Source organism: Uloborus diversus, chromosome 6 (genome assembly GCF_026930045.1).
Source record: "Uloborus diversus isolate 005 chromosome 6, Udiv.v.3.1, whole genome shotgun sequence".
NCBI classification, from domain to species: domain Eukaryota; kingdom Metazoa; phylum Arthropoda; class Arachnida; order Araneae; family Uloboridae; genus Uloborus; species Uloborus diversus.
The window spans coordinates 80,582,891-80,609,679 of record NC_072736.1 but is presented as its reverse complement, the minus strand read 5'-3'; the positions used below and the strand labels follow the sequence as shown (position 1 = coordinate 80,609,679).

General features: G+C 31.8%; 1 protein-coding gene across 1 annotated transcript; it reads right to left on the bottom strand.

Annotated features, from left to right (window-relative positions):
* Positions 1 to 164: 164 nt before the first annotated feature.
* On the bottom strand, positions 165 to 24,519 carry LOC129224835 (cap-specific mRNA (nucleoside-2'-O-)-methyltransferase 2-like). Its single transcript, XM_054859382.1, has 12 exons — positions 24,115 to 24,519; positions 21,582 to 21,776; positions 17,357 to 17,554; positions 16,007 to 16,127; positions 14,922 to 15,181; positions 13,087 to 13,293; positions 12,850 to 12,987; positions 10,551 to 10,736; positions 7,040 to 7,189; positions 4,297 to 4,395; positions 3,069 to 3,249; positions 165 to 301 (listed from the first exon to the last, which is right to left on the bottom strand). The coding sequence occupies exons 1-12, from the start codon at positions 24,517 to 24,519 to the stop codon at positions 210 to 212; spliced, it is 2,232 nt and encodes a 743-aa protein (XP_054715357.1). The 3' UTR covers positions 165 to 209.
* Between the last annotated feature and the right edge of the window lie 2,270 nt (positions 24,520 to 26,789).

The window sequence follows — 26,789 nt, the reverse complement described above, 5'->3', positions numbered from 1 at the left end:
TTTGTAGTCCCTTGAAAATCGTTAAATAGAGAGCCAACTGTATTTTATTAAGTTAAATATGCACTAATTTAATTTTAACAACACCTGAAAAAAAAGCTGTTATCTTTTAATTAAACTCACAAATTAAAAAAATTGCGTTTCCAACAAAGAAGAAATGCTGCATTTTATTATACATCTTTATGAACACATATGCAAAAATATATCAATCATTAATGACTCTTTTCTATGGAAATCAAACTTCTCAACCTCTGTAACATGTAATCATTGTTACTCTTCAATAAATATTGATAAAAATATCCACCTAAGAAAAGGAGAAAAAAAAACAATGAAATTCAACTCGACAAAAATCTTACAACTTTTATTCAGAAACTATTGGTGAATTAGTATTAAAACATAATGCAGTGTTGCAAATGGCTTGCACCGAGAAAAACTTAATTTTGGAGCAGATGCATTATGTTTTGGAACAGGTTTTAAAAAGCTTCTAACAGTTCTAAGGAACGAAAATAGTCTTAAAGATTAACAAAAATTAGCAAGAAAATTAAAATTTTATTTTATTCAGTAAAACCTCCATAAAAAGAACACTGGACCTACTAAATTAGAATTTTTTTTATTATTATTATTTTATTTGAGAGAGAGAGAGAGAGACTTTCTAAATAGAAGATTTCAGCAATTAGTTTTGTAACTACACACTGGACAGCAAAATATTTTACAAGAAAACACTATCTCAAACTAAGTAGAAATCACTACATTCAAATAAATTTAAATTAATCAGTGTATAAATAAGTTTATTTAAATTTCTAAGTTTACATAAAATTGAGCATAATCAAGGTTTAATAAAATTACTATTAGCATAAAATTTCTTTTACCTTTCTTTAACAAAATCTTTCATTCATATTTCTCCATAAAAATAAATAAAGTAATACAGTCGAGCCCCAACTTATGCGAGGATTGCGTTACAAGACTCCTCGTGTAAGTCGAAATTTGGCGTTGTGGAAAAGGGTATTTGTAAAAACTTTTATAAACATACCCATATCATTAAAGACACTTGTAAACACCACCTCTAACTGTTGAAAATCATTTCTTAACTATACATCACTGTTTCTCACATAAAAAACTAAATTTTTATTTATATTTTAAAAAAAAGTTTCATTCAACCTAAAAAACTGCTACGATGCACAATGATCAATGAGAATTAAAGACGTAAAATAAACCACTACAATACGTACATTATATAGTAAGAGAAACAAATGCATTATAGTTGTAAACTGTACAATAAATCCAGTAATGATATTTAACTTAAAGGCGCAGATGGTGATGATTTATGCTGTGTGATCAAACCGTAATTCTTATATAATTTTAAATGCGCTATACAGTTGCTTCACCAGTTCTTTCATAACGTTTCCATTCTTCCTGGTTTCTTAAATTCACAATACAAGAGCAGCTTCCATTTTCATAATTTTTGCATTTTGCTTAGAAACTACTCGGTGAACTTTTACGGATTTCCTTTTCTTGCTTTTTAATTGCAGATATGGAAAATTCACCTAATTGTCGTGCTACCTTCGACGCATTTTATAATTGTTCAAGCACAATCTCTAGCTTTTCTTTAATTGTCAGAAACTTTCTCTTTTTCATTCTATCTTCAAACTTTAAATGAAACAGTGCTCTTAGGTGTCATATTTGATTAACTTCCCCATAGAGTTATTTGTATAAGCGATGTTCAGACTAGTATAGTGTGGGAACTTCCACTCTTAGTGATGCCAAAGGGATGAAGGTCCATTCATGAAATTTTTTTTAGTATCCAATAACTAAGCCGATATTTACACACCGCGATTCCCTTCAGAAAATTTTCGTGTTGCGGGCAGAGAATTCGCATTAGGTCTAAAATTCTTTACCGGGGAAAAAATCGTGTTATAGCCATTTCGCGCAAGTCAGATTGCTTTGTAGTGGGAGTCGACTGTAATTGGTATTCAGTTAGAATGAAACAATAGTAAATAACTTTGCCTAGTTGTTTACGTTGTTTAATTTTTTCTTTATGTAAAGAAAGGACAGTTTGAAAAATGTAAAACAAGCATTTTAACATTTCTGAAACAAAAATTATTTCAAGTATGTCCGTAATTATTTTTTTTTTCTTATCTGTTTATTTTTTAAAGTGTAAGAGAAGTGGAGATTTCAGGAAAAGTTCCTTTATATTTTCACTCAATATCCCATATTCTTTACTACTTATGATATTATGAAAAGTTTGTTACATCATTAGCAGATTTTTAAGTCAAATATGCCAATTTTCCACTTGCTATGTGTAAGACATTAAACCTCACCTGGTCATTAGGCTAGACTTTCTGTTTAGGCCTCATTGGTGCATGTGCGTTAAAGGTGTAAATCTTTTCTTCCTTTTTTTGTAATAAGCAAATACGACGGGAAGGGGGGGGGGGGAATCATGTGTTAACAATGTTCGTGTGTTGTTTAGTATTCTATTTTCCTTGTAAACTTTGTTTCTAGTTGAGTTCTGAGTTTCTGTTGAATCATAAATTTGCAGCATAGGAAACAAAACCTTGTGAAAATAGATTTGTATTTTGGCATTTATGCTCTTTTTATTAAAAAAAATAATGAGAAGTATAGTAAAATAAAAGCAAATTCTAAAAGATTTTTGTCTGATTCACGTGCTTTTAATGACCTTGATGATAAAAATTAAATTCTTCTAGTGAAAAAGTCCCATTTTTCAGCAGACTGGGAGTTTTAAATGGAATCATCTTCTGGAAGCAGTATAGCACAGGGTGGGTCAGTTTGGCACAGCACTTGCACCACCGCATAATGAATAAAATTATTTTCTTAATTTCAAAATACAATGAGTTATGATTATACCTTAAAAGGAATAATTGTGAGAAAAAATGAAAAAAAAAAAAAAAGTTTCATCCATTCATTATTTGTAACAACCTTTTTTTCTTATAAACTTGTTATTCAACTAGATTATTTAAAACTATTCTTGCTTTTGCGAAAAGTTCTTAAACTTGCAAAAAAGAGGTTAGTTAAATATGGGTATGCCTGTAGATAATACTTTTAAATATACTTACCACATAATGACGAAATTGGAACAATTTCTAAAATGTCTGTTTCTTCATCTAGTTGAGCATTAAGAATATTTTCTAAATGGTTTAAAACACGGTTAGTCCAAGCAGGCCTTTTGAAGTTGTAGAAAATCCAAATCTGACCACAATTTGGTGGTGCCAAGGTACAAGGCATTAACTTCAGGAACTAAAAATGGAAATGCATATATATTGAATTAAAAACGTTGTTAACAATAAAGCTAAAATATATTCAAATTTGTTGATTGATTATAATGATTATTCATTATAATTGCATGCAATGTATATTTATAATAAAATATTTAATAAAACTCAATTTATTGTATAATTTAAGAAAATGGAATAATTTTATTTGGGAAAGTTTCTAATCATTGCTAAGAATGAGTACACATATTCGAGGGCTAAAGTTCAAAGTTTTGAGTAAAGGCGATCGCAGTTTTTTGTGTGGAGAGAAGGTAATAACTTGGTTTGATTATTTTCACTTTTCGTGTAGTTCTACTTTGCGGCTTAGTCATCTTTTACCAATGCATTATCATTATTCAAGATGGTGTCTTTACAAGGTATACAAATTTAGAGCATTATCATTTGGATTCGTTTTTATGAACGTTTGGCTGATTGTATGATCAATAACTTATACAAAAGCATTGCATGACTAATTCTTGGAATCTGCATTCAGGAATATTTCAATGGCGACCAGATACTCTTTTATTTGTTTTCTAATTAGGCAGCCCAATATAGTGAAAAATAATTCATTAAATATAATAATCCAGAAAAATTTTGCACTTTTTTTTTTGGTTCTTGAAAATCATGTAATAAATTTGTAACACAAATTAAAGGCTGCAAAAAAAATCTGCAAAAAAAAAAGTAGCTCCAAATTTTTATGTTCTAAAGATGTGCATAAAAGCTTAAAATGCCAAATCATATTTTTTAAAAATATTTTTATTTCCATAAGGACTTGTGTGTAATGGTATTGAGAAGCATACAAGAAGAGTTATCAAAATTCAAAAAGAAAAAATTTGATTGGTGTTTCCAGCTCTAATGCAAACCTTTTGAAAACATTAAAACTGGAGCTACTTTCTTTTTTTGCAGCAAACCCTTCAATTTGTTAAAAATAAAACTGAATAAATCAATAAAAATTATCAATTTTACAACTGAGATAATTTATTTTTAATATATATAAATTTGATCACTACATTTATGTTTAACTGCAACTTACCTTTTCAAATAATGAAAGAAACATAAAGAACAGCCCCACAGTATACCTAGTGAGTGTGCTTTGAATACATATAAAACATGTGTCTCCTTCTTTTAAAACCTGAAATGGGAAAAAAATTGTCCAACTTATACATTTGAATACTGTTTGAATGTATATTTCTCATTCAACAAAAAATGATAATGAGTTTTAAAAACATTTATGTTTAAAATCACACCCAATATATATATATATATATATATATATATATATAGGGTGATTCTGAATTCATCATCAATATTTGGTGGGGAGGTAGGGAATAGGAAAAGAACACTATTTCACATAGGAAAGCATGGGCACAAACGAACGCATGACGATGTAGAAGGCGGTGTGTGTCCGCACCTCCCATGAACGCGCATAGCTGTCTGCCGTGTGCAGCCAGTCGTCATTCGACAAGGTGACTTCGCAGAAGTAACATGAACCGGTACACGTTTCAAGAACTTGCAGATATGCATCTAACTTACGGTGCCGCAGGAGAAAGCTGTCTTAGAGCTAGGCAAATGTATGCAGAGCGCTACCCCAACCGGCGCGTGCCACAGCATCAAATGTTTTCACGTGTGCATCGACAACTGTGCGAAACTGGATCATTTGCTGGTATTAATGTTGATCGAGGCAGGCGCCGATCAACACGGACAGTTTCAGTCGAGGAAGCTGTCCTACAGTCTATCGAAGAACAGCCAAGTTCTAGCACACGAGGTATTGCTCGCCAGTTTGGAGTTTCACAATCGTCAGTGTGGCGGATACTACACGAGGAACGTTTACATCCTTTTCATTTGCACACAGTGCAGTTACTGGAAGCAGAGGACTATCCCAAGCGTGTTACTTTTTGTCAGTGGTTCATGCAGAGAACAGCTGTTGATCCCAATTTCCCAACGTATGTTCTTTTCACAGATGAAGCGTCCTTCACTCGTGAAGGTGTCTTCAACACACACAATTCGCATGTGTGGGCTAATCAGAATCCACACGGTACGAGAGTTCGAGCTGCGCAACAACGCTTTGCTGTCAATGTGTGGACTGGGATCGTTGGCGACTGTTTGCTGGGACCGTATTTACTACCATCCCGTTTAGATTGCGCAAACTACCTCATATTTCTTCAGACTGTGTTACTGGGTCTTATGAACGAGGTTCCTGCTGTTATTCTCCGGCGAATGTGGTTCCAGCATGACGGCGCTCCAGCACATTTCGCAAATGATGTGCGTTGTTACCTGACCAGAAAATTTGGAGCTCAATGGATTGGTCGCGGTGGACCGGTTTGTTGGCCACCACGGTCACCGGATTTAACTCCAATAGACTTCTTTGTGTGGGGTGCCATGAAAACCATGGTGTACGAGACCCCTGTTGCCAGTGATATGGACCTTGTAGCACGCATATCGGTTGCCGCTGCAAACATCCGGGAAACGCCAGGCATATTCCAGAAAGTTCGGTTGTCCATGCAACGTCGTTGTGAGGCATGTAATCTAGCAAATGGTCAGAATTTCGAGCACCTCTTGTAAGTCTGTACAAAAGATGCACAAATAAATGTTTTTTCTCTTACCACTTTCTTGTTATGTTTTCTTTCCATCATTTAACCGGATTCATATTGCCCTACTACATGACGTCTACGCCCATGCTTTCCTATGTGAAATAGTGTTCTTTTCCTATTCCCTACCTCCCCACCAAATATTGATGATGAATTCAGAATCACCCTGTATATATATATAGTCATTTTAAAAAGTTAAATAAAATTTTAAAGAAGATATTTTGATCTCTTTATTGACATTCAATTAAAGGAGAAACATACATAGATTTCAATTTGCAGTGTAAGAAATCTGCCAATCTGCCTCATTAGTAATTTACCACTTTGATTATTTAAAATGTGATTTTTCTTAATTTCAAGGATAGCTTAAAATAATGATGCCTGACTATGCCTTTTGAACTAATTTTGAGGTACCTTACATTCTAATCAAGTTAAACCACTGAATTATATTTCCTCTGATTTGTCTTTTGCTTGAAACTATACAAATTAAGCCTTCTAAGTCTGGAATCAATCTAAATCTAACTCTATTTACTGACCTAGTAGCCCTCCTTCAAATTATTTTTCTGCAAGGTAGTTTCCATTTTAGGGCTTCCTCAGAAATATTTATAGTAGTTCTACTGATAAATATAAGAATTTTATTGGCTTCTCTTACAGGAGACCTGCATCTAGCCCCGCCTTTTTTCAGAACTCGAAAAGAGAGCCTCTGAGTTGTTTAAAAGTGACACATACATCGCATTGCTATTTAAGTTATAGAAAAACATCTACCAAAGAGCCCACATAATCATGGAGATAGTCCGCTTATTTTTAGTTTCATTCTGAACTGCTATAACTAAAGGAACACGATCACCTTAGGTGCATACATCTCTTATTCATAAACAGTCACACTGCTGACTAAAATTTTAAGCCATGACTAGTTAACGCACCCATATCAACCGCTGTGTGTTTTTTTTTTTGCTAATAACATATCTTTGTAAACAGTAACTTGCACGTTTATTTCCATGATCTGAAAATTTGCATTCGACTTGATACAACAAAATGAATGGCATATTATACTTTGCTTTCCATTTAAAAATCTAGTAGAGAAAAAAAAATGGGGGAAAAAGGAAAGGAGGATACTACAGTGTCTGTATGTGTGTTTAGAAATGTACAGAAACAATCATAATAACCATCTCAGAAGTTTTAAAACCATACCTTAATTATAGAGAGCAATATTTTTGTTAAATGATTTTTAACAATACACTCTTCATGTAGAGAAGCCACCCAATTCAAAGTATTTACAAAGAAACTTCTCTTCCCTTCGATCATATTTAATGCTTCTAAATCATGATTCAGGTCACAGACCTACAAAAAGAAATCAATATGATCAAAATCCAAATCAGCAATTCATTTATTCATTTCAGTTATGCAACAAAATAAACATTACATCATGATTTGAATAAATTAATGATAGTGAAAAATAAGAAATACAATAGCTTTTCTAGTTTAAATATGCTTACAATGCTGAAAATAAAAGACTGCAATTTTAAAAATATATACAGTTACAGAAGCTCATGTAGTAAACAACATTCTATGAATAGAAACATAAAGAAACTAACAGATAATGTTTAAAACACATCACAAGAGCAGCATTCAAAAATTTCACCTCTAAACAGCAACTGTTATGTTCATTTGTTCATTGTTATGTTCATTTTACTGTTCTATGACAGTTGTTCTATTGCCAGTTTGTCATACAAGTTGAGTAGTGCTTTGCAACTGTTTAATGAAAATAATAACTCATGCATAGTATGTAGTCAAAGTGCAAATGTATTTTTAACCCCCGAACCACAAAGGAAGGGGTTTATAAGTTTGACCTGTCTGTGTATGTGTGTATCTGTCTGTGGCACTTTAGCGCCTAAACAGATGGACCGATTTTGAAAAAAAAAAAATTGTGTTTGAAAGGAGAGTTGATCGAGAGTGTTCTTAGCTGGGTTGCATCTTCGGATGACATTAATTAACGAAGATACATTGGTGGACAATTGCTAAGGACGGATAGCAATAACAGCGTTAGCAACCACAAAATGAAAGGCAAAAAAATATGGAAATGAGCATAAGTTCGGAACACAGTAAGACGTGTTGTGGGTGTGCAAATTTTATTTTCATGACGTTGCTGGTCACGTGATAGGTCAGATAAGCGATATAAAGGATTGGGTGCGGGATGACCATTGCTGTTCAAAAGCAAAGTTTGAAGGGAAAGAATCAATTGACGAACTTGTATTTTTCGGTACGTCTTCTCAACATCTCTTAGATTATTTTATAGGTGGCCGTGTGGTTGGCAACATCGAAGAAGGGCAGAAAAATTTAGATGTTGCCAATGAGTTAGACTTCAGTCACTGGGTTGTTTCTAGAGTTTGGAAATCATTTCAAACAAATGGAATGTGTAGCAAATGTCACGAAGGAGGGCATGTACGCAATATGACGTCAGCAGAAGATTGGCGCTAGCAACGAAAAGGAACCAGTGCGACACAGCTACTGAGGTAGCAAAGCAGTTTCCTGCTGCTAATAGCAAGCAAATATCCCGAAAAACTGTAGCCAGACGCTTGAATGCAGTAAGACTATATGCCCGTCAGCTTGTTTTATACATCCCATTTGTCTACAAGCCAGTGTTTTACTCGTTTGTAATGATGTCTTCAGCATTGCATTTGGAGAGAAGTCAACTGGGCTTGTGTACTATTCTCAGATGAAAGCAGGTTCAGTCTGTTATCTAATTGTGGACGACAACTAACCTGCCATGACAGTGGTACAGCATACAAGTCGGCAAACATAAAACAAAAGGACTAGTATCCTACAAGTTGTGTCATGGTATGAGTAGGATTAAGATCAATGACCGTACATCGCTTGTGTGCTTCCAAACAAGACTACAGCGGCTAGTCATACATTAATGTTGTTCTACTGCCTAATGTTCATGTGTTCTGTGGTGCTGTGGGTGATAAATTCCTTTTCATGGATGGCAACGTAACATGTCATTAACAAGCGCCATCCAGGAGTATCTAGCACACTCAAAATATTCAACCCATCGGATGGACAGCACGTTCTATAGATCTGAATCACATTGAAAATGTTTGGGAAGCTTTGGGGAGCAGTCTTACGGGTCGATAATGCCCTCCAATGAGCAAGCACACCCTTATACGTGACTGACAGAAGAATGGGATAATATATCCCAATGACTACTGGATAATGTTGTATAAAGCATCAGGTGTGGAAGCTTGCATCGCTCTCCGTGGTAGCCATACCCCATCCTGACATTTTACGCCAGAACACTTTGGGGCAGTAATTACATTTATTCACTTTTACGTATTCGGCCCAAAATAGCCATTTCTTCCTTTGAAAACTTTTCAACGCCTTCTGGATTTCAGAGCACAATAAATTATCGTCATTGCAATGTTCTAGAGTTCGGGAATTAGTTTATTTCACTTGGCATTGAATAACACTTACTTTTTTATGCGCAACATAGCCCATTGGAATACATCCTTAGCAATTGTCCACCAGCGTATTAACTAAAAACCTCTAAAAGGTTTTTTGTGATTTTTGCAGTGAAAACATAGTTAAAAATAAAGTACCAAAATAACGAATAATTTTTTCTGCATCTGATAGAATGTGTTTGGAACTTCCAGGTTACATTGAATTTGAATTACAACGTTTTTTTTAAAGCAGATTTTAAATACGACTAATCCTTTATTCACCCGATTCGTAACCAAATTCATTGTTGGATGACAAGGAAAGAAAATTTAAAATTTTTATCTATTGCCAGTTCTGTTCACAAATAAAATTCTTGATTGATTTTTAATAGTATAGTTGCTTTTAAAAGGATTTTTCAATTTTCCCTGCTAATTCTACATTTGCAACTCAGTCGGGTTTTTTTTTTTTTTAATTTTTTCAAACCATAACTGACAGTTTATAAATTATTAACACATAATATCAAAATTATTATCCACATTCGAAGAAATTTTGCACTTACTGAAATTAGCTACTATTTGAAAGGCTGTTTATGCAAACAGAATTATGTTTCCATGGTTACTAATGTTTTAAAATATTACCTACATGATTTGAGGCAGGGATTTAAGTGAGCTTTCATTCAAAAGTTTTTCCATATCATACTTGCCATGGTAACTATTAGTATCCCCTAAAACAGATGAGGGTTTCTATTTTCATTTGTACTAGTTATCTCCAAATTTTTGTATTTACACCCCTTTGCATCTAGGAAGATCTTTCATTTTAGTAGCTACTCGGTGACATAGTTGCTACAGCAGAAAGCTTCCTAAGTGAAAGCCTTAGCTTGGATTCATCCATGGGCATGGACCAAGACGAAGATTGGTAAAATAATTCTTCCAACTGTGTCCTAGTAGTTCAGATCTCATTTTAAGCTGAACTTTCCTTAACAATTATTTTATACTTAGTTTGTCTAGCCAAATAAAGTGCACAAGATGGTCAGTTATTCAGGTTACCACAGATTCATTTCAGCTCCCCCTCCCCCTTAATGGGGTTGAATTGAAGGCACTACTTATTGCAGATCTAGTGTGATCCCTCTGATATAGCATCTGATCTTTCATATAGCACCACTACATGAACACAGCCTTCACCACAGCTTTCCATTGCTCTATAGTTAACAATACAACAAGCATATTTAAGATTATTTTTAAAATATACAATTAAAAAAAAATCTTACTTGAATTTGTGCAAATGACTCTTTTAAGTTGGACAAGAGAGAATCGATTCCGACAACAGGATAAGGACTCATAGAAACTGAAATTAGTGTGCATTTTATAATATTTTCTTCTTGCACAAGCAAACCTTTTGCATCTTCAATTGCCCAGTAAGAAAGATGATTGATTTCAGCAGGACTTTTACTAAGCTTAAAAAAATAAGAAATAGAATGAAATGAAAAAAGGATTAAAAATTTTCATATAACAGAAAGAATTAGTACTAATTAAAAACAAATGAGGACAGTACAAAAAAAGAAAAAGAAGTATTTAACATATTTTCAAATCTATACAACAATCAACATTTGTTTAGTTACATGCATCAAAATTAATCACAAGTTGACTTACAAATTCTACAACACAGTAACTGACATTATTACCAAATGCATTACAAATTTTCAGAACATCTGTACAAAATATTAATTCCTCCTTTTATTTTAGGTATTTCTGAAGTTTTCTAAAAGGCAAAATGATATAAATGATATAATAGCAAAATGATATTCATTCTTTTAAACAAGAATGTTTACAATGGGGTTGTTTCCGAAATTTTAAAAGTATTTTTTTCTGAAAGAGTATGCTTAAAAACATGGGATTAAACCATTTTTAAAATAATTTGACAGATTAATATTTTTTAACAATTGTTTTTAACGGTGCAATTTCATTGTTTATGCTTCTGCCTATAACATCACAAATGATGAAATAACATTCACATATTTAATTTGCATCTTTACTCACATGCACTGGCAGCGATATGATTGATAGCAAGTGTAGAGAGTACTATTTAATTTGCTTATTGATTATCATGACATGGAAACACAGTAGAAAGATGCACAAAAGTACATCATTTGTGACGTCATAAAGACCACGCCTTACTTTCAAAATCGCACATTTAAAAAAATTAATTAAAAATTAAGCATTGAGAAAGTGAAAGTTTTTTCTCGCTACATGTTATTATTATTATTATTTTATTTTATTTTTTTTTTTTTTTTTGCCTCTTCCTTTGGATTTCAAAAAAAACCAAGGCAGTAAAATCACTCGGGAAAAATGTAAAAGCATTTTTAAGCCTAATGGAACAGCATTTTCAAATCGGAAAGTTATCGTTTGCACCATGTCGTTTTAAATTAGGGTGAACAAAACCATTCAGAAGGTTGCCACTTTTTTTTTCTCGACTATGACTAAATAAAATTTAGTTTTCGTTTTGAGGTAAAAATTTCCCATACTGATTATTATTTAGCGCTTTTTCTTCTTTTTTATTTATTTACATATTTTTTTGTACTGCCAGCAGAAAATTATTGAGGATTTTAGTTGTATTTATGGAGGTTTGCATTTAATTAATTAGGGAAATTTTGACGGGAAATTTAACAGTATTTTTTTTCGCTAATTCAAGCCTGATTGTTGAATATGCGTCACTTGACATAACTTCTATTTTCGTGATAGATCGTGCAAAGCTGGGCATGCAGCTAGCATTACAATAAAAGAAATACAAATTGCTAAATATGAAATGAAGATTAAACCAACATACATAGAGTACAGAAATAGGTACAGAAGTCCTAAGAATGGTAAATACGGAAAAATATACAGGGAATAAATTTAATTACAAACATACAGAAACACAAAAGAAATCAAAAGTTAAGTTGTAAAACTACAGAAAAGTAGAAAAACCAAATAGGAGAAAAGTTATTTATCCATTCTGTACCTCAGAGCCAGACGGACGTAAGTCACATAATCGCAACTTTTACAGGAGAGAGGAAAACCTTTTTTCTGCCGCACGGAAAGAATGGGACGCACGCCTTTTTAACCCTGCTAAAAAATTTGAAAATTATTTTCTTTTTAGAGTTACGTTCACATGGCTCGATGTGGAACAAGCTTCTACATACAAAGCACTAATAAACAGTAAATTGCAATGCTTGAACTTACCTTAGTCTGGCTCTAAGGTACAGAATTTAGGTCTATCCCTCCCAAAAATTTCAAAAAAAAAAAAAACAGAGAGAGAGAGAAAGTTGGGGGGCAATTTGAGACAAAAACTGAAAATAAAATAAAAATATTGTAGGAATTTCAACAAAACTAAGCAAAGTCAAACAAGAATAAAAGTAAAATGTCCACATAGGAATGTGAGAGTTCAGAAATAACATGGAAAAAGAAATAAGCAATAATAAACATAAATAAAAACATTCCCAAAAGTGGAAGCACATAAAGAGTCAAAATATATTAAAATCAAACAAAATCCAAGAACAACGTGTAACATTATGCCAATTAAGTAAGTACCTCACTATTTTGTGCAACCCTATTCCACAGATGAAGAATAAGTGGATTGCAAAACTTGGAATTTTGAATAATGAAGACTTTTTTGCCTTTGGTTATCCAATTTTGGTATGTTTTGCTTTTCATTCGTTTGGGTATTTCCTGCAAAAAATAAATAATAATAATCACAAATGAAACAGGTTTTAAAGATGTTTTCAAGTTTAAAATGATAAATTGAGAGTAGTACAGCAAAATACATACTTTCCACACTTGATCCCATGCCAATGAATTCAAAGGTCTTTTCAAACTTCTGGGAAAACACATTTCCATTCGTTTTTGAACATCTAAAATAATATCACTCCTCTGCATAGTTTTTGATTTTTTTAAGTTTTCAAAAGTTTCACCAAATGCTTGAAAATAAAGATCTTTGCAGCTTCTATTATCATTATCATAAAAACTTGTTAATATCTAAAAAAAAAATAATAACATTAGAAATTAGTAACTTATTCTTTAGAACTTTTTTTGTTACAGGCACAACATTTGACTTGGTCACTTGGTTACTTGTTAGCTTGTCAAAAATAAGGGAAAAAACCCCTTTTTTTGTCACTTTCATACTTGCTCTTTCCCAGTAAAAGTCAAAAAAAGAAGAAAGTATGAAAGAAGGCTAATCGCATCTTAAAAATATTGCTAAAAAAAGTAAAAGTAAATAAAATAAATATTGTAAAATTAAAAATTGGAAAGTAGGGTATTGAGATGGGGAAAATGTGTCTGCAGGTCTGTCTGTCTAAAAGTGTATAACAAAGTTTTTTTGGATCTAAAGATCTCGGCAGGGCACCTCATTCACTTATTTCACTTTTTGATTTGAACAATTTTCTGTTCAATTTTGAACAGTTCGAAAAACATAACATTAGTGTCTACAGGAAAATTTAAGAGAAATACAAATCCCACAGTTAGGGGTGAATTATTTGCTTCAAACAAACTCTGTTAGAAAAAGCTCTTGATGAAGAACATGTATAGAAAATATCTTTTGGATTTGAACAATTTTCCATTTAATTTTAAACAGTTCGAACTCCTTAACATTAGTGCCTACTGGGAAACTAAAAATCAATATAGATCCCAAATTTAAAAGCAGATTTGCTTCAAACAAACTTTGTTGGAAATAGCTTTTGATAATTAACTCCCGACTCTGACTTCTAGAATTCAGAATTTATACATTTGTGGTAAAAAAAAGAAAAGAAAAAAAAATTCCCTGACTTTTCCAGGTTGTTATTTAGAAAATTCCAGGTTACTTGCTTCATTTAAAATTAAGTTTAAATAACAATACTTTCAAAGTAATTAAAATAGTTTGAAATAGCAATGCATAAGAACTGAAACTTTGCCCCTTAGATTTAAAATAAAAAATCTTAATTTTGTTTTCTTTTCTCTCTCTCTCTCTTTTTTTTTTTAATGTTTTGTTTCATAATTGTTTACTACTTGTTGAAAAAAAATTCATTTCACTTATTTTAGAGTTTTTTTCAATGCAATGTGTCATCTGTAATATTAGAGTATTGCTCTAATCGTTGCTTTACAGTACTTTTTATTTTCTTATTAGTATATAACACAAAACGTAAAGCAACCATGATACGGGAACCCTTTTGCGAGTGAAGGGGGCGTTTTTTTCTTTGGCAATAAGGGCTTAAGTGCTATGGGGTTTTCTCGCCATCGGACACAAACAAACTAACTAACACTGTTACTTTTATATATTCAGATGAAACTTATAGTTAAACTACAAGAATAGTGTCAAAATGCTCATTTAAAGGGCTACTTTTAAATATTTTTTTATGATTGAACCCATATTGCTCTTTCTGCAAATTTATTTTTTTAGGATTGGGGGGGGGGGGGGGGTTCCACACTCCAGAATTTCCAGTACTTCATTCCCATCTCAGGAAGTTAAGCTTGAAGCCCTAATAAGAGACCTAGTCCATCCCTGAACAAAATAAACTGTCAATCTCATTCTAATATACATAATTTTTGTAATGAAAGAAAGATAAAGAAAATAACAACATAATTAGAGACAATGGTATAAAACAATGTTTGAAGCAATGTCAATCACCAACCTGCTTTTGAAATTGACACAATCTTCTAAATTCATAATCCTCAAGAGACGTAACCGAGTACTTTTTTAAGAACATTTCACCACATTTGTGTTTTGTTTCGTTCCAGAAATTTTCATCCAGTGCTCCCGACGTATACAATGAAATATTCTCCTTGATTGCAGTTTTCTGAAGTGAAGAAAAATAATTACAGCACTGAAGAAGCTGTCCCATGAATGATTCTGGAATGCATGATTTTGGAAAGATCGTTTCTTTTTCCGATTCTATTTAAATAATAAAAGAAATTACATTAAAGTTTAGAAATACTTTTAATTGCAATGCATAAGATAAAACTAATCATGTAAACAATGTTGCAGATAGAGGGTGGAGAGTAACTAAAAAAATCTGGAAAATTAGGAAAAGCCTGAGACTTTTTAAATGGAAGCAAACACTACAGCTTAAAAATAAAACTTTTTCTTTTGTGTGAAGAAGTAAAGAGTACTTTTTGTACATAATTCATTTTTTCATTCAGGGTATCAGCGATTTAAATAAATTGATTAAAATCAGGGATTTTTATCATGATTTAAATCAAATGATTTTTTCAAAATCAGGTTTTTTATCTTTTTATACTTTAATTTAAACTCTAGAAATCTTGAAAATTCTAAATTTCAGTAATTCTTAATATTTTAAGAGAGTACAAACTGTGGGCTAATTGGTGCAGATACACTGTTCCAGTACTGCTTTTCTGAAAAAATAAATTCCCCTTTCACATACTCCCTACTTAGGATTCAATTATTTCTCATCTGCGTTCCCGTAGTAGAAAATTCAAATTCACCTTTGATACAATAGCCCTTAACCATTTTTAAAAGTTCAAATTATTTCTCGTTCTGTCTTTTTTAAATGAAAACCAAGAGGAAATCTCAAAGCTTTAGGCTAAAAGTTGGGTGTGAAGAAGAAAAGTACTAGCAAGTGGGAAATCATGTTGGAATAGTGAAGGCATATTTGATTAAAATGGAAATAGGAAATATAAAATTAATGCTGCTTCTAGCATGAGTTCTTGCAAATCACTTAACGCATGTGCATTTACATAAGGCAAGAGATTTACTTACTATATATTTCAAGCATATAGTTCAAATATGGCATTATTTCTTTCCTCCCAATGTAACCCTTACATATAACATACACTTCAGAATTTCCTGCTTTACTTGTAAATGGTTTAAAAACATGGACCTAAAAGAACAAATAAGTTCTAATTATTGTGCTCAATAACATATTTTCTTGACCACACTTCAATGTTTTATAAATACAACTATTTATCAGATGTCACAATGTTCCTTGGCTTTTTGCATTAAAGACATTTTTCAATACATTTTCAAGTGTTCAACAAATCCACAACTTTTGTGCACCTCAGTCAAACTCTCTGATACCAAGCACAAAGGGACCAAAATGTTTGCTCGTTATAAGAGTGCTTGTAAAAAAACGGGTTTATGAAAAAATCATAAAAATTTATACATGCTTGCTTTTTTATTTTTATATTTCTGTACATTTTTATACTTCTGTTCCTAAAGAACATGTTTATTTGCTTTGAACTGTCTTATTGTCTCTTACTTGTTACTGTTTTGGAGGAAAACCCAGCCCAAAAATTTGGTCACTTGCATACGTGGCTTCAAAATAGTTTGAAGTTTTTCTGCACTTAAGAAGCCATTGAATATGTCGAGGGCTGTTAAAATTCAAATTCTTCCCATTTGTGGTTATTTTGGTCACTTTCAATATTTTTTTAAAACTGCATTAGTTTGATTTCGAGCTACAGTATCATTAGAAGTTTATCTCAGAAATGAAAACACTCGCTTCATGAGTAAAAATATAATTTTCAAATGCTCCTCTACTCTACGAATTTAAAAAAAAAAAGATTGTCATCACTTGTTCTCAGGATTTATGTTTTATCTATAACTTTCGGTTGAATTCAAAATGTTAATGAAATTTTTCAAAAAATGGATAATCTTTTCTGACGTGGAAATCAACAAAAGTTTTATGAATTTTTAAAATGTTGCTTGCTTTAAGCGGGGTTTGTTTGTTAAAAACGAGCTATGTTCCGATTGACTTACCATTCTATCAAATAAATCTTGAAAATGCTTCCTCGCTAAATGCATGTTCTCATTAAATCAGGACTCGCTATAAGTGAGTTGGACTGTACTAAAATTATTAGAGACTGAACAGAATATATAGGAAGATCCCCAACCACAATCATGAGATTTTATAAAATATTAAATACACAATTACTAAACACATCTATGAACGTTTCGAACATTTTTTTGAGTATCATGCAATCTATGCAAATTATTATAAAAAATATCAGAAAGTAGTAAAAATATATTATTTTATGTTCAGCTAACAACTAAATTATGAAACCACGGTAGAATCATACCATAATAAAGTGAAGCATATATTAGACAAAGTACCTGATTGAAAACACAACATAGGAAATAGAGTTGACATGCAGTTAAGCATTCAAAAAATGTGAACTTTTTGATTACAAAACTTCCAGATGGTGCTAAAATGGTAAGTCCAATCAACAGCTCAGCAAAGTGTAAACGAGAGACGGCTAACTCCTGTTCACCCGGATTGTCTAAGCAGCTGAAACTTCCATCAGCTGTAACCTATAGAGAAGAAATATACTTATCAACTTTTTCTCTAATTTATATGACGGGTAGTGTGGAAAAGGGACCATTGGTTAAGCGCAAATAAAAATTTTGAAAGTTTTTGGACAATTTCTTGATGTGCCGAAATAGTATTGAAGTTATGACCAAATACTGTTTTTGATGTTCTTAGCAAAACTAGTAAAAAATGTATTTCTCTATTTTTGATGAGTAGAGTGGAAAAGTTGGCATTGGTGGCACTCATTTCCCATTAAAAATTTGTAGTATGTGGTATAATTCCTTAATTTCTCACAAAGTTTCACCAATTTTCTTTTTCTTTAATGTTTTTAAATTTTGTCAACATGGGTAAATCCTTTTTTTACCATATTTATCTGAAATAATTATACAATTTGCCATACATCATGAATGTTTAGATGCTTGGTCACCAAACATTTCAAAATCTACATACCAAGCCTTGGTGTGTAATAAATTAACTACATATTGCTTACAAGAAGTTTTAAAATTTGAAATATTCTATTCGAAAACTCAAACAGTTCTCTTTGTTTGAGTTCAAAACCAACAAGAACAACCCATAACTCACTCTTAACCACTGGTAGACCTTTACAAAGTTACTATATCTTAACTAATAGCAGTTGTGTGAAGTAGCATTCCTGTAAGATTAGGAAAAAAAATGATTGAGCTGGAGGTGTATTTCTTGTACTTCTGCCGTAGCCCTGGCATGGTTGCCACAAAATTTCAAGAATGAAATTCCCTGACATTTCCAGGTTTTCCAGTCGATTTTAGGAAAAATTCGAGGATAATGTATGTCAACTTACAATATTTAATATCAATACAATATAATTTTTACTGTAAATAAACCTAATTTATTAACCAAAAACTGCTTTAAAACATTATCAATGATTGTTATCAATACCTGAGTTAAGTTAAGACAAATTTGAAATTTAACTACAAATGCTTTGAAAAACCAGATATTTCCAATTGATACTTTCATTTTTAAATCTCAGCAATTATGTTCTGCAAAAGTTTGTTTCCCCTTCAATGCAATTTTTATTACTCAAAACTTTTTCTTAGCATTTTCTTTTTACTCTTTTTCTTACTTTGCAACTTTTTCCTATTGCAATATGATATATACTAGGGACCATTCTAGCATAACTGAGCATATTATAAGAAATCTCATTTGATTTAAGTCTCCTTCCCTCATTACAGCCTGAATAACAGCATTCCGTCAGTCCATAATGATACAAGACTTTTCTTTCAAATTTTTGATCAACATGCCCTTGTTGATACTACACTCTCAACAAATGGTGTAACATAGTTTTAAAAAACATTGATTTAAAAAAAATGTTCAAAATTAAAACATCAATGTTTTGTTTCCAAAACATCGACATTGCCACTATTCTCGACTGTAATATAAACATGGAAAAAAATTATTCGCATTATGATAAAATCGTAACATCTTGGCTGATCTTAAGCTGATGCGCCGGCTCATATATATAGGGGACTTTCACCAAAGTACATCATTTGTGATGGCATAAAGACCATGCCTTATTTTCAGAATCAGACATTGTAAAAAATTAAGCGTTGGGAAAATAAAAGGTTTTTTTTTCTTTTTTTTTTTTTTTTTGCATATTTCATCAATTTCAGCGACTATAAGTAGTACTTTTGACTGAAGGAAACAACCCCATTGGAGCATTTTTGATCGGCAGAGCTTGGCGCCGTCGTACGCCGCACGACCTCGCACATAGAGACGGAGCGACTCTGACTGGCCTAAGGACTTTCTTACACAATGAAACCAAGCTGATGGGATGAGGGGATTATGCTACTTGATTGTTGTGCAACTGTTTCAACTGGATGGTGCCCTCTAAAGTTTTAAGATAGCAAACCAGGGTCTATTACTTAGTCTAGTCAGCTCTCAGCTGCCTACAGAATTCTTTGCTTGCACTTACGTATCTCTAAGCCTAAAGAAGCCAAAAGATAGCTCACATGGTACATAGTGTGAGTTAATTTGCCTGCATGATTCTCATTAAAAAATTGACCAGGCTATGCAAAGCAATTTAGAAAAATAAATAATATGGCCATTCTGAGAATTTACAACAATGTAACCACAGCAGTGACAACTGACAAAAACCAAGACATCTAAACATTGTTATGAAAACTAACTGAAAAAATATGGTGCAATTTAAAAAAGAAATAAGGATCAAAAAATTCGAAAGTTTAAGGTTTCAAAATTAAAATGTAGGGCACTGGAATACTATGATCTGGTTGATTGAGTTCTCAACCAATATCAGAGAACCTCCAATCACAAAGTGTCTTTCGTCAGAAGAAACTGAAATAAGCATAGTATCTGAGACGGCTTTAAAACCCACAGTCTGCGTATAATTCCTGTGCCAGTTGCAAATAGAAATACTATAAAACCAGTGGCGCAGAAGCTGCAAGTGGCCAAGAAGGAAGACATATTTTCATTAGAGCAAAGCTGTCATAGAAGTAAAAGCACTGAAATGCAAATTATTTAAAATAAGTGAAAAACATTTTATTTTTAACATGATAAAAAGAATATATGTTGTTAAAAAGAAACTACATTTTTCTTTGCATGCTTTGCACATACATGCAAACACCCTTACCATAAGAAATCATCTGAACCTGATTAAGAAAGAATCTAAAATATTTAGAGAATAATAATGATGAGTAAAATTTTGAAAATCAACTCATCATGTAAAAATTGGTATACAGTAGAGTCTCAAAAAGCCAAACCTCAAAAGTCCAAGGTTCCATTTAATCCAAAGTGCCTTATTTATATTTTAAGGCACATTTTTTTATAAGCTAGAAAATATTTTGGATCAAAATTCCAAAATGAAAATCTTTTGCTATTGTAGTTTCCTTAGCTGCACATAATAATGTAATAAAAAGGTGTAGAGATGTCAATGTTAGCAATGCTCGGCAAGTGGCATAAAATATTTATCGACTTCTAGAGATGGATTAATAGATGCCTTGAAGATAACAATTAGATACGAAAACAGACTTAAAATTAATATTGTTCTGCCACACAGGACGAAGAAACATCTCTTTTAGAATATCAGATTGCAATCAACAAGAGAAATGCACAACTTGATGATGTACGAATCGTATACGTGAAATTTTATTTTCACTCACTAACCGTTTTTGTGATATGAGTGGTACTTACATACACACACAGAAATGTCACGATAAACTACTCTAAATGGATTACGGGTCTTTCAAAATATATTTTTCGATAGCTTACACATTCACACAAAAATTGTGTTCAGACATCATGAAAAAAACTAAGTAAAAATCTTTTAAAGGTTATAAAATGTAAATTTGATGAAATTTGCGAGATATTTTTCATGATGACAATGCACATTCTTTTCATAGTACGAAAAAGTAAAAAAGCCCTGTCCTTATTCTGCTCGAACAGTATAAAATTTTAATTTCTAAGAAGTTCCCGGATAATTCAAGCTTTCAGTAGTTTGAGGTATCACGAGCCGCAATCACCTCGGATTTTCAAGACTCTACTGTATTTCAAAAAAAAAAAAAAACTATTAAACTTAGCACCTAACAGTATTCTATAATATACAAATTTTGCTAAAACTAAAAGTATATATTCCATTTAGAATGCAGAGAGCATGGAACAGTTATAAAATGGTCAATTTATAAATATTAAACTTTTCTGTCATTTTTTTTCTTTTTGTCATAATCAAGCATGGTTTGGGGGGGGGGGGCGTAGTGTTTGTGCATGAGTGAAGCAACTTTCTTCCCTTTTTTCCCTAACTAATGAACATTTTTTTAACAATATTTATTATCTTTTCAGTTTAACTTTGGCACTTTGCAACATTATCTTTTTTAAAAAAAATTTTAAGTTAGCCCATTCCTAAAATTATTTGGCAGAAAAAAATCAGAGAGACTTAGCATCAAAATACGTCACAATTTTTCAAATCAAATCTCATAAAACTACTAAAACAACTGAGCATCTATGTAAGTTTCAAAATAAATAATACAATTATTTACATACCAAGTTCATCAAGTTTTCTTCATTGCAGCACTCTTGAACGTCTTCAAAATAATTCAAGCTTGTGATATCCCCAGTGTTATCTTTGCCAAAGTGCCAAAAATTTAAGGTGCGAAAGATCAGGCGATCATCAACAATCACATTCTTTATATTATGTCCTTCATAATAAGGATTCAAAGTGTTAGCTAGCCATTGCCACTGAAATTAAAGGATTAACTTGATTTCATGATCAAGTCAGTTTTTAGCACATTAGTATCCAAGCAGTATAGATAAAATAATATTCTGAAGACATTATTTTATCCATAATTTGATTATTAAAATTTTAAGAAAAAAATTTTGCATTTTTCAAGAAAATAACTATTTATCCAGGAGAAAAAATACGGCAGATTTTGTGTAATGTTCAACAGTTTGCATTCTATTGCAAAAGACATCCAATTCTATTTTTGGAAACTTAGGCACTTAAAGAATCTTGTCTACTTCCATCTTGGAAGTGACCAAATATGGTAACTGCACTAAAAATTAAGATTTAGGATTTTGAATTTGTAGCATTGTAAAATCCTCATTAAACATCAATTTAATTGAACTGTTATAGCTTTTAGCATATTAGCATCCAATGCAATAAGGATAAGATGAAATTTTAAATACAAAATTTTTCATTTTTGAAGAAAACTTTAAAATAATAAAAAATAAATAAATAAATAAAATGCTTTACAACACATTTTGCGTTATTTTTGTTAGTTTGCATTTGAATAAACATCAAATTCTGCTTTTTTTTGTAAACTTAAACACTTAAGTACTTTGCCTACTTCCATTTTGTAAGTGACCAAATATGGTGTCTACGTTTCACACGTAACTGTATTGCGGTTCTGGTCAAAAAACGATGTGTATCTCTTCAGGCGTATGCTTCGAAAGTGATTTATTTTCTTCCTTCCTCTTGAGTTTGTGCATAATTTCTGTTCATCCCAAGATTTTTTTTCTAGGAACAACAGTGGGGAAAATGGCGACTGGGGACATTTTTTTAGTTTGCCAATTTTTCAAACTAGGTTGCCACGTGGCATGTGGCGACCTTGAATCTTGACCTTTATCCACAATTTAGCCCATTGAGTTCCATCTAAAATGCGCTGCTGCAAAATGTTGTATTTTAGGAAGGCCACCTCTAACAAAATTAAAACAAGAATAATGAAACATTGGGATGATAAAACAATGTTGGCTTTCTTTGGAAAGTTTAAAAAATAAATAAATAAAAATAAATCATTTAAGCAATGCAAGCAAAATATAGGAAAACTCATTCAGGTATTTTATATCTGACACAGACTCTGCAATTAAATTTTCTATATATCTAAAAACAGAAAGTCAATGAGCCTACCAGTAGTTAAATAATGCTCATAAAATATTAATATTGAAATAAGCTTTTTGCATTACTTTTTATTAATATTTTACTTTAAATCATACTCTGATGGTATTTTTTTGTATTCAAGATGGATGTATGTCAAATATCATGCAAATATATTATATATTATTTTTAAATTCAGTGTTGAACAAAATGCAGGTGATTGCAATAATCGTTTAAATTAATTTCTAAATAATATTTTTATTTATTTTGCATAAAACTAATAACTGTTATCCCAACTAGATCAGCAGAGGGCTTATTCCTTGGTGATTCAGTACCCTTTTTTTGACACCAAACAGCTCTAGATAATTTTCGTAATCAAAGCTATATTATTGAACTTGACCTTCCCTAAAATGTTTGTCTGTATCTGCCCCTGCTTTTAAAGACATATGAAAATAATTTAAAAATTTGGACATATAAAATTTCAATAAAGCATCACAATAATTTTTTTAACAGGATTACCCCAACAAAATATAGAGGAGCAACTTCCAACACTCATTGCTTGTTCCACATCAAATCGAAGACTGAAAATTATGACAGGAGTTTTAGGCACATTATCCATTTTTCTTTTTTTATATCATTAAAAAATTAAATGAACAGTTTGCTTTTACACTATGAGTTTCAAATTTCACCTCATTCCAGATTTTTTTGAAAATGTTCAATTCATAAAAATTTTTTACATTTATTTAGTTGACAAAACTTGGCAAAGTGGACCAACGTGCTGTGGATCCAAGGTATGTTAAAATAGGATTTCCCACTATTGGTATAGTAAAAAGCGCCATTGATATAATAAATTTTGAAAATTCCAATGCAAAACAAAGCAATGACTTTAAAAAGAAAACTATTACAACTCCAGTTTTGAACTATGCCTCAAATTTCGTAGACTGACTGGCGATAAAAGCATTTATAATTCTGCATAAATGACCTTGCAAATACTTGGTTTACTTTGTAAATTTATTAATAACGAATAATTTTGAACGAATTTATTAATAACGAAATTTATTAATAACAAATAAGTTTGGCACAGGAAACAAAATTTATGTAAAGGATTCTATAAAAGTCGCCAAGTTGCAATTAATTGAAAGAAATATAATAAAGCATTTTTTAAATATAAATTACTTTGAGACTTAAAAGAATTAAACTTACACAAAGAGTTGGATGCTTTAAGCACAGGAAATAATTCAGGGCACTGATAAAAGCACCTGGTGCTTCACAAAGATGAAAAGACTTGAAGTTGCCATTGTTTGTAGAAATAATATCATATTGATGCAAAATTTCATAGAACTTGCACCATGCTTGGGTTAATAGTTCAGGTTTAAAAACAGTTTTTATATAATTTATCACAAATCCAGCCTTATTTATTTTCGATGTATGTTTTTGCCACTGCTCTCCTTTATCATTTAAAAGAGATTTTACAGCATTCAAATCACTTTTTATATCAATCAAGTTAGTATGTGTCCACAACTCAGCTTGAAGTAATGTACTAATTGGCGGTAAAACCCAATTATCGGCTTTCACGAATGAAAATCTTTTTTGGAACAAGTCATTCATCCTGGCTAAAAATTAATACTTTTACCCCATAATGTGTCATTTATGAGCCTTTGGTAACAGTTATTTTCTTCATTTCTTGATAGTACATCTTTAAAATGATGACTTCATTGATCACATCTAGTCAGTACCTTTTTTTTAAATATATAAAAAACATTTAACATTTTCAAATATGTAAAATAGTTAAAACAAAACCAGGTTTCAAACTTGTTTTCTTCGCATAACCGTAAGAAATCAAAACAATACTGATCCAGCTATTTAAGCGCTTAAATCAAACGCAACCGGACATTTCAAAGTACCACATGAAAAATAGGAAATCGGTCAATGCAGGAACGATCCTGACAGATAAGCGGGAGGCAACCCTATATTTTGGCGCTAAATGATATCATTCTCAGACTTGGCGACAAGGATTCTTCCTGTACCTCGTGCGTGGTTTAAAAAATGGCTTGAAGAATGTAGTAATGAGTAATGTGTTAATGTATTTATTATGATGCGATTTTTACAATTAAATATGCATGAAAGTAAGTGAAACATTTTCTTGGATGTGACTATATTCAGTTGTATCTTTTTGTTTTTTTTATTTTGAATAAGAGCATGTTCCTTTATTTATGCTTACTGTCTGACCACGGATTGAATGGAATGACAAACACCGTTTTACAGCCGGAAATGGATAAATTTATTATTTTTTACCGATGTCAGCTTTTGGAGAAGCAGATCTCATTCAAATGAGCGGAATACGCGCATCAAATTTTTACTTTTCCCCCTTATTCACATAGATTCGTTGATCTGAACGTTTGAAAATTCCATGCAATCTGTGGTTGGACAGTACAACGGTCATGAAATTAAAAGCATGTATTAAGATTTATTATGGCTAGGCCTTAGGCTTTTTTCTAGATTATCATTCCGTGCATCTGTACTTTCTATCCGGACAAAATTTCTATTTATTTATGCCATAATTAGACGTCTTTCAGATATCTAATATAGTATGGGAAATTGTTGTTAGACGTTAGCTTGCATAGGTGTGCATTAAGTAAACGTTTCTCGTGTGCTTGAGATTTTTGCTTCCCCCCCCCCTTAAATAATCGAAACTATTAGACTTCTTTTAATTTCCCGCCTAAATTAACGTACATTTCTTTAAGACGTCCTTAAGGATTCTTCCTGTAAGCGTGCATGTATTCACATCATTAAACGTTTATCCTTTGTGAAACATTTAGATGTTTCCTTTTCCTTGCATAATTAAAGCTACTGAGTTGCTTAATTATCCAAAATTAACCATCATTTTTCTCAGACGTGTTGACTTTTGTCAGAATTGTTCCTGTCAGCCTTTAGCGTGCGTAGATCTGCGTCAACTAGAAATCTGTTATCGTGAGTAAATTGTTTAATTTCCTTCATTAAATAAAACCATATTGATGTATAATTAATTTAATTACTGCCAGAATTAAATTTATTCCTGTCATCTATTCTTAAGGGCAGATTCCTCCTGTTAGCCATTAGCGTGCAAAGATGTGTTTCTAATGAACGCTATTGAAAATTGTACTGTAAAGCATTTTTGTTCCTTGAACAATTAGGAATATTTAGCAGCAAATTTAATTTTCTGCCAAAATTAACTTTCTTTCAGATATCAAGTCTTAAGTAAGGATTCTTTCTGTCTCCTGTGTAGTTGAGCATCAAATGACTTCATTCTGACATTTATTTTCTTTTCCTGTTGCATAGTTGAAACTATTTAGGGCCATTCCTCCGTGACATGTGGGACAAAAAATTAATTAAACCATTGAAAAAAAAATGTCTATGCCTATTCCATTGAAAATGGTCATTTTGTCCCGCACGTGACGGTTTCTGTATTTTATAAAAAAGAAATAATTTTTGAAGAAAGTTTTGACTAAAGAAGTCACACATGCGTTTGTGATGTCTTAAGCAACAAAATTTTGTTCATTATTCTTTTAAATTATTATTTTTTATGAAATATACGAAGCGTCACGTGCGGGAAAAAATTACCGTTTTCCGTGGAATAGCCCTTTAACTGTTCAATTTCCCGGCAAAATATTTCCTTCAAAAATTAACTCTGTAAAGGTTCTTCCTGTTAAGTCCCCTTCCCTTCAAACATCATATCTTTTCTTCTTGTTGAATATTCTCCCTATTAGCCTTCCCGGGTGTGCCAAAAATGAACATTTATTAATTTTCATATTCTTGGTGTCAGAAATCAGTATGCTGTTTAATTTACTGTCAAAATTCATGCATTTTAGGTATTATTCTTATCCAGCATTATAGATGTG